Source organism: Panonychus citri, unplaced genomic scaffold (genome assembly GCF_014898815.1).
Source record: "Panonychus citri isolate SS breed McGregor unplaced genomic scaffold, ASM1489881v1 Contig00109, whole genome shotgun sequence".
Lineage (NCBI taxonomy): Eukaryota > Metazoa > Arthropoda > Arachnida > Trombidiformes > Tetranychidae > Panonychus > Panonychus citri.
In genome coordinates, this window is record NW_026515514.1 from 221,525 (window position 1) to 231,128 (window position 9,604).

At 29.9% G+C, this 9,604-nt stretch overlaps 2 protein-coding genes across 2 annotated transcripts; one reads left to right on the plus strand and one right to left on the minus strand.

The window, feature by feature from the left end:
* The first annotated feature begins 2,879 nt into the window (after window positions 1-2,879).
* On the plus strand, window positions 2,880-6,954 carry LOC128389662 (ankyrin repeat domain-containing protein 13C-like). The gene is made up of 5 exons (XM_053349284.1): window positions 2,880-3,111; window positions 3,307-3,453; window positions 4,111-4,913; window positions 5,007-5,136; window positions 5,687-6,954. The coding sequence occupies exons 1-5, from the start codon at window positions 3,003-3,005 to the stop codon at window positions 5,818-5,820; spliced, it is 1,323 nt and encodes a 440-aa protein (XP_053205259.1). The 5' UTR covers window positions 2,880-3,002; the 3' UTR covers window positions 5,821-6,954.
* A 618-nt stretch (window positions 6,955-7,572) lies between these two features.
* LOC128389663 (uncharacterized) lies at window positions 7,573-8,992 on the minus strand. The gene is made up of 2 exons (XM_053349285.1): window positions 8,818-8,992; window positions 7,573-8,635 (listed from the first exon to the last, which is right to left on the minus strand). The coding sequence occupies exons 1-2, from the start codon at window positions 8,954-8,956 to the stop codon at window positions 7,818-7,820; spliced, it is 957 nt and encodes a 318-aa protein (XP_053205260.1). The 5' UTR covers window positions 8,957-8,992; the 3' UTR covers window positions 7,573-7,817.
* Window positions 8,993-9,604: the final 612 nt, after the last annotated feature.

Consider the following 9,604-nt stretch of genomic DNA (forward strand, 5'->3'; position numbering starts at 1 on the left):
TTGAGAATTACCTGTAGATTGAGAATTGTACTAATATTTAATCACCAATTCAATTACATGAAATTTCAATGGAAATGAAATGAATCATGTTCAGGTGAGAAAGGAAAGTTTTTCAACTGACCAATAGATTCCATTGAACTAGTGGTCATCTTATATAAAAGTATTTCTATTAGTTATGAATAGTTGATGAAATTGAATTTTTCCGAGAAAATTTCCATTTCAAACTTGTAAAAGATTCATGATATTAGCCTGAGGTTCCGGTGGAATGAAAAAGTTTCACTAAATCAACATGATAAATATAATTTCCTATTCATTTGAATACATTGAATTCCCTTGGTTAATGTTAACCATTTGTTGATTTCCTTTGAAACATTTAACTTTTTCATTCATTGAATCAATTTCAACAACTTTTTCCTATGCTTTCCATGATCATCATGATGACATGATAACATTATCATGATAATCAACATGATAATAAATGAATTCAATGAACAAGATACCTGTTAATTGAATGAGAGTTTAGCAAGAAAAAAAAATGTTTGTAATTATTATTACCCAGCATCGAGTAGTAATCTAATTCTTGTATCTAATTACTTTACTCTAAATTTAATTGTTCTCATACCTTTAATAGTAAATTATTTAATTCACAGTTTCTCATAGCAATCAGTAAATTACTCTCTGTGTATAACATTTGATCAGTCAAAAAATTAGATGAGAAAAAGTTAATTACATTAAATTAATATTACTCTTGTTGTCTTTGGGTTTTTTTTTGCTATTTTGTTGTTTGTCACTCTTTTAATTTAATTATTAATTAATCAGATTGACCAAGTCCAGTTCGTAACTCATTGAAATTTAGATTTAATCATTGTATTTAATTAGTTAAATAATAGTTTAACATTCAAACTAATTTATAAATGATAATACAAGGGAATTGAAATGCTATTAAATAATTGAATCAAAATTGTCTAACTAATTGTTGTTGATTTTTTGTTCCAGTCAATGGAAAGTAATGAAATCCTTTTATGTTAATTGTTGATTGTTGATTGTTAAATTATCAAGTTTACCTTTTAACTAAATCAAATCTTTTCATTTGATTAGATTATAAAATGTTAATTCTTACAACAATAATGTTGATTAAAACAATTAGAAATGAATCTATATCTAAATGTTAATCAATCAACAGTTTTTTTTTCAATCTCATTAATTAATCAGTTGAATTAATCATCATGATTATCAATGGAATTGGTTAATTATTCTGGTTATTTAATCAATGATTGGAGATACTTTTTTGCTTTCTTCTCAAGTTTAATTCAATTATGGAAATTATTAAATTTAATTTTCGCCAACAATTTAAATTAGTTAAAAGTTAATCTCTAGTGATTAGGTTTCCATTGATTATCATGTTAATCATGAGTGATTAGTTTATTTACTCTGATTGCTAACAATTTAAGAAAAACAATTCTCATGGGGATAATTTATTAATTCTGATTATCTTGAACAATTTAGCAATTTAATTCATTATGACATTTATCATGGAAATGAGAAATTTTCAAATTATGATTAACAATTAATTAAAGATTTGAGAATAGATTTTAAATTGAACAATTAACTTTCATTGATTAACTACAATATAATAAGTGAATATTAATCATCATATTGAGTTTGAAATCTAATTGAACAATTAACTAACTATTTATGTAACAATTATCGAATCAAAGTTTTGTTAATTGTTGATGATTGATTTTCGTTTGAACAATTTAAGCTTAGAACCGTTGATTATCATGATTAGATAAATTATCAAATTTAATTTCTCTAGATAATCAATATCATCTATCGATAAGTTTACACTAATTACTTTGAATTGTTTACGGTATTTTGTTGATTGTTAACAATTAACTTGGAAATTGAGATCTAAATTTACTTACCTTATGTGTGTAATTAAGTTGATTAACAGTTTCACAATTTAATTGTCACTTATTATTGGAACAATTTATCTGGACAATCTTTAGGATAAACAAATTTAACTGTGAACATTTAATCAGAATCAACGAAAATTTTACCAACAATTAAAAGCGCCGTCGCAATTTAATTTATTATTATCATGATTTTTATAAGAGCAAACTCCAGGTAGTAAAAGTGTTTAACTGAATCAACAGCAATTAATCAATAATTTAGTTGAAATCATCTAAGATTAAATCTTCTTGATTGTGATCAACACAATTAACAAAATCAATTCCAATTCCAGTTAATATAAATCTAGAGATACATTTAGATTTTTTCTTAATTTAGTTTGGTTGATGAAGAAAATATCAAACAAAATTGTAGTTTTCACACCACAATTAAGTAACAGATTCTCATCACAATCAACTAATTTTTTCGTAAATCAAACAACAATCAACAGTTAAAGGAACATACAATTAACTTTAGTTGATTTAACCGATTACTTTACGAACTCAGATTCGAAAGCATTAAATTACTTCCGTTTAGTTATTTTCTTATTCCAATCTAATCAATGAACGACAAGATTAACAATTAAACGAAACCCTAATCACATTAAATGTGAAAAACACGTGTTTAAATTATCTAAATAAATTGTAATCCATGATAATACAATACAACTTAAATTGTTTTCGATTCAATTTAAATCCAGTATGTTCATTGATTCCTAGATTTTAGATTAAACAACAATTCAGTCAAATTATCATTTAAGGATCATAACAATCAGTTGATTACAAATTAACCAATGTAATTGTGGAGGATTGAGTTAATTGTAAAGAAAAAAATCTTGAGAAAAATTTAAAAAATTGACCTAAAATCGTGAAAATAGCGTTTGGGTTACGTGAGAATAGCAGAATTGGTTAAACTCACTAATGAGTTTTTCCAAAAACATAAACATAACATACAATTCATGTACTTACCTCCCTCTCTCTCTCTCTTTCTCCTTTCTCTCTAACGAAAAGCTTATTTATTAATTAACTTAATTAACCTTTTCACATCTTACAATGTCCTACGAAGATAAATACCCGCTCCATAAAAGTGTTTTCATCAATGATCTTAAACGAATTCCCCAATTTCTTAAACCACGTTACATAAATGCCAAAGATATTCACGGTAAGTAATAAGAAGATGATGTTTGTTATTGTTTTATTTTTCTCTTTAAATCCAAACTAAAAGATAAACAAATCTCCACCATGACCAAGCCCTAACCTCCATTTCCATTAAGAACAACCCAAACATCTCCAAAAATCGGTCAAACATAATTTCTCCTCGCTAATAATCACATTATTGACATTCTCTCCCATTCAGGTAATACACCTCTTCATTTAGCTGTAATGCTTGGCCATAAGGAGTGTATTCAATTGCTCCTCGCCCATGGAGCACCAGTCAAAGTGAAAAACAGCCAAGGATGGAGTCCATTAGCTGAAGCGATTAGCTATGGAGATCGCCAGACAAGTTAGTCGTTTGTTTATCTTTTTTTTTCCAATTCCCTCTCTCACATTAATCTTTTCTCTGTTGAATTCGCAATTTATCATGATCATATTTTCCCCTCATTTCACTCGATCCCATCAACTATTCTCATGATGTAATTTTCCGTTTCCATATTCTAATTTATTTCCATCCTTCCTCGTTTTCTTTTTGATCTTTTCTCTTCTCCATTTGTTTGTTATAAATATCGATTCCTTTTCTATTATTTATTATCTTATTTGTCTTTTTGTTTCTCTTCCAAAATCGTTAGAAATATATTCTCATCTCTCAACGAACCCTAAATGTCTTATTCTTCATTTATCGAATAGAATTGCGATTCAAAAGAATTAACTTTTGTCTAAATAGTTTCTAAGTTTCTCATCAACTTTAATTTATCGTATTTTCGTATTAATTTGATTCATAAATTGTACATTTGTTTCAAGAATTAGATCAAAAAAAGCATAATCATGTTTAACCATCGACAGCCTTGACTTTTACTACAAACAATTACTTTACAATTATACTAAATGTTGATTGTTTTTCTTTACAATTCTTTGTTTACATATTGTAATTAATTCATTTTGATTAATTTTTCTCTTTGTTTTCTCTCCATTTAAATTGATTATATTTCTCTTTCTATTCTAGTTACATGTTTACTTAGAAAACTGAAGAAACAATCACGAGAAGCAATGGAAATTCGTAGACCTGATCTTATTCGTGCTCTCAATTCAATCGGCAATTTTAGTATGAAACTGAAATGGGATTTCCAAAGTTGGGTACCTCTAGTCTCTCGTTATTTGCCCTCCGATGTTTGCACGATACAAAAGAAAGGCTGTAATATCCGTTTGGACACAACTCTAGTCGATTTTAGTGATATGAAATGGGAACGAGGTGATATAAGTTTCGTTTTCATGGGAGACGCAAAACCATCTCAATCGTTAACCGTTATGGATAATAAGATGAAAGTATATCAAAGATTACGATATGAAGAATCGGAAGTTGAAATAGAAGATGAAGTTGACATTTTAATGTCACAAGATATTGTTGCAGCTCAAATGTCAACTAAAAGTATAACCTTTACTCGAGCCCAATCGGGTTGGTTATTTCGTGAAGATAAAACGGAAATGGTTGGCCCTTTTATGGCCGATTTTTATTACATTGGAGGTTTATACCTTGAATCAAGGAAACGACGGGAACATTTAACATCAGAAGATCTTCAAAGGAATCGAGCAATTCTTGAAAATTTTGCTCATGGAGCAGTAACCGGATCCATGGCGGTAGATCCATATCCCGAACCACCGCCAAGAAGAAGGTCACTTCCACCACCATCTAAATGTACCGTTACCTGGGATGAATATATCAACTGTCCATCAGGTGAACTACCAAATCTTGGCCGTGAAATAAAATGTAAAGGAAGCACCAAAGCATATAAAGCAACTCTTGCCATGGTAATTAGTTGATTGCTTTTATATTGATAATCATTTAGATAATTGTATCAATAACTTTCTGTTTTTTTTTCTTCTCTTTTTTCTGATTTTTAGGATGAACAATTTCCACTTTCTGTTGAATCGCTTCTCAATGTCTTAGAAGTCATCGCACCATTTAAGCATTTCAGAAAATTAAGAGAATTCGTCCAGATGAAATTACCACCAGGATTTCCCGTTAAATTAGGTACAAAGTTGACCCAATTTAATTATCCAATCGATTAGGAAATAATCTTTAAATTGATTGATTCAATCAACAAGATGAATTGTGGTTACGTTTTTTTTTTCATGCTCATTGTTTTATCTCATTTGTCAAGGACATGATAGTTTGTTCATGAGTCTTTTTCTGTTATATTGTTGATGAAATTTCACCTGAATTTTTAATGGTACTGAATAAGTGATTCAAGGATTATGATTACTCAGTCATATTTCAACAATCAAACAGTTTTAATCTAATAGCCTTGCATTGAAGGTATTTGGATGTTAATTGTTTCCATCTTATTAGTCCTGAAAGTGACTTTTTCTTTACCATTCAGTGTGATTTTTCATTGATATAATTTACTGTCATTAACTAACACAAATTACTCATAATTTTGTTACTTCCTTGACTAAGACCTGAATTTTAATCATGTTAAATTGAGATCACCTTGGAAAATGATAACGTTGATTACTTGAGGAATTAGAATAGTTTATGAATCAATTAAGTCTAATGAGATTTATTCGTTTCTTTTTTTCAGATATTCCAATTCCACCATTTGTTACCGCTCGGATAACATTCCAAGATTTTCAGTTCGACGATAATCTTGCTGATGATCTGTTTGAAGTTCCAAGTGATTATGCTGATGATCCAAACAGATTCCCTGAATTCTGACAGTTATCCGATATCTTCTATCTTCGTTTTGAACTAGTTGATCGACCTCCTCAAAATCACAATGAACCTAAAACTAAATCTACCACCAGTATTGATAGAAATACAAATAAATCATCATCTTCTTCGATACCAATTGCATCATCGTCAACAGCAACACCATCATCATCATCATCATCGCCTTCAACTTCATCAAGTTCACATTTGAAAAGATTCGCTTTCCTATCGAAATTAACGAAACCGTCATTTTTTTCTCGAAGATGAATTGATAGATATTTAGAAAATGATACAAATATCACCAGAGGAGAACAAAAAAAACAAGAATTCTAGGATAGAAGATAATCATGACACAATATAATCTCTCTCTCTCCCTAATCTTTACCCAGATTAATAGTCAAAACAATTAACCGATAAATTAACTTTATCAATATTCATCAAATTGGATCAAATTTTTCACCAAACAAAAAAACGCAATTATCATGATAAATTTTGCTTACTTTCGGCATCTAGTCAAATGATGAGTGTCAAAAAGCAATCGCCCTTTCGTCATTTCATGTTGATGTCGTAGCCCGAAGCTATTGATTAACCAGCTTCCCAGTAATAATAATAATAATAACCCAAGATGGTCATTTAGTTTTAACTTTCAAAACTTGGCCCATAATTAACCTAAATGAGAATCTAAACTGCATTTATGTTTATACATATTAATAGTTAATCGAATATATTTACAGAGAAAAATCAATCTTTTAATTGTCTAAGATTCTCAATCGATGAACATGAAATGTTTTTATATATACACCATGAACTTTTTGGTCTAATTACAATTCTTGTAAAATCAACACCATGATGATCCATGAAACACCAAAGAGGATTCAATGGAAACCAGAAATATAACCATGAAAAAGAAATCATCTCTATTATTTACACAACCAAATCGCAATTTAAATGTCACTTATGTTGAAAAAGTTTTTTTCTCACTTGTTTTCATCGCCCCAAGCAAAACTAATGTTTCATTTTCATCTTTCATCACTCTGATCATATAAATATTCATATTCTGTCTCAGTTACACTGGAAAATGCTCAACATATGAACACATACACTTACACACATCCATAAACACCATCAATTGAACACTAATTACGTGAACACTTTTGATCACTTTTACAATTATTACTCCAAAATGAATAGCAAAGTACATTTCCTTTGTCGTCGAAATCGTTGACTTACACCAATCAACTGGAATATGAGGAGAAACCGATTCAAATCAATTAAATCTTAACCAAAGCACAAAAATCGATTGGCAATAAGACAATAAAATCGGCAATTTAGTTCCAAGTCTCGAATTGTAATCTTCATCTCAACTTCTGTATTGTTCTCGTCGATTCGTAGACAAACTGAAATGATTTAAAAGATACAAAGTTGGACCCATGTTGTTGTTTAAACGCTTTTATGTTGAGTCTCTAAAATCGTAAACAATTTCCTCACAATTTAACCTTTTCTATTTTTCTCACACCAACTGAAATTCTTGCCCGAACTTTCGTTGATCCTGAAACATGTATTTTAGTAAATCGACAGTAATTTAGTACCAATGTATCGACACACAAGCACATAAACACATCCACATGATCCATTTGAAAAAAAAAACTTCCAAAAACGGATGTGATTTTTGCTAGAAAACGAAAATGTCTCACTGAAAATGTTAGAACTTTTTTTTCAGTTTAAATGAAATAAAACATTTCTATCGATCGAAAAATGTATTGTCCAAGAAAATTATTTATTCTCGAAAAACCAGATTAACATGTAAATTTCTGACCATCGGTTGAAAGCTCAAGATCATCATTAGGAAAACTAATACAGATCAGAATTGACCTTCAATTTTAACCCTTTACCTTTTTGTTCCCAAAATTTTCAAGATTTTCCTTGAAAGGATTCTAACAATAAGTATCTTGTTACTAAAAATAATTCGATATTGAAATCGTGGCGATAATTTGTTGTTGAAATTAACCAACAACGTACCATTTATCGATGGCTACCTGTTCAGAATCTGTGATTTCTTTGGGTGTGGCAAGGTCAGGGGAAGAGTCTACAATAGTGAGAGGATTTTCTATCTTATAAGGTGAATTGGCAATGGTCACATTTCGTAGGTCAAGTCCCGAAGTGTTTATATTTGATTCTGGTGAAGCGGTGATCAATTTTTTCCAATGTTCGTGAGTTAAAGCGATTACATTTTCAGCGAAAGCTTTATCCTTGGGTTTACCATCAAAGGCGAATTTATTTTCTGGTTTACCATCAGGAACCTTATAGATTTTGAACCATTCGTGAGTTGCCTTTAATAGTCCAGTTTTTAATGTTTCAACATCATTAATGTTGTTCAATTGTTTGGCTAGTGGATCATTAACATCGATAGCAATCAATTTCCAATCGGTTTCTCCTTCATCAACCAAACCAAAGACTCCCAATATTTTCACTTGGATAACTGAACCTCGAGGATGAACTTTATCACCAATTTCACAGACATCAATTGGATCATTATCGCCCCGGCATCCGGTAGATTCATCTAAATGATTCGGATCTTCCCATGTTTGTGGTAAAGCACCGTAATTCCAAATGTAACCTTTATGAGGGAAACAATTCTTCACATATCGAAGGGCATCTTTCTTGACATCTTGTTTGATCGGGTTTAGGCCTTCCTTTGTGGCGATTTCCATTTTAGCGTTTGTCCATCGGGGAACCTCAACCACCATATTGTAAATCTTATTGGCAGCATCAGAGAGCAAAGGAATATCATGAAACGGAGATATGGGAACACTGGAATTTGCTAGAAGTACCAAAATTAAACAGAAATTAGAGAGATTAAAATTAGTAGAAATCAAGATTTAGGCTCAACAATTAATAGAGAAATAAGAAAGTCTTGGAAAGAAGGAAAATACAAAATCAGATATTGAGAAAAAGAGAATGAGAGAAATCAAAGAAAAGGCTAAGAATAAATTAGTTACTTACTCAGGAACATTCGGTAATTAGTAGTGTTTGGAACACCTTTTTCAATGAATCCGTAAGTTGACATTCTAACAATTAGGTTAATCGGTGGTTTTAATTTGATTAAATTCAGAGACTTTAACAAGAGATTAACTTGAAACATAAGAGAAAGAGTTTAAATGTGATTTCCTTTTCTATCCAACTCTCCAAACCTTCAGTTGTCATGGCAACAAATTCAAAGATAAATTTTCAAATCGAATCAGATTATCACTTTTCTTATCCAACAAGTAACAATTAATCCTAAAAACTACCAATTAATTTACTAAAAGCGATTAATTATCTTTTCTCTTGATATAAACAACAATTCCCATAGAAATTTCCAATCAAATCAACTCTTGATTACAAATGAACAATAAACAAAAAGATAAACATAATATTTTATCATTCGAGGTTTAGATTTGTAATTAGAAAGATATTGATTGTAAAGATCAATCGAAAAACTTGATAATTGAACTTTTCGAGTAAAAAGTATTGTTGATATTTTCTCTTCTCATCGTGAACATTTTGTTTGATGAAAACTCTTGAAACAATTATCACAATTGATGATCGATTTGAGAGAAAATTATTATATTTGATTAGATGAGTTATCGTTTCGATATCAAATGGAAATCGATCAATAATAAGGAATGATGATATTCTAATAGAAGGCGACTCATGTTCAATAATCGATATTAAAGATTAACCCATGAACAGTCATTTCTCCATGAGTTCAACTCAATTTCGGTTAAATGATTCGGATCATGATTCTCAG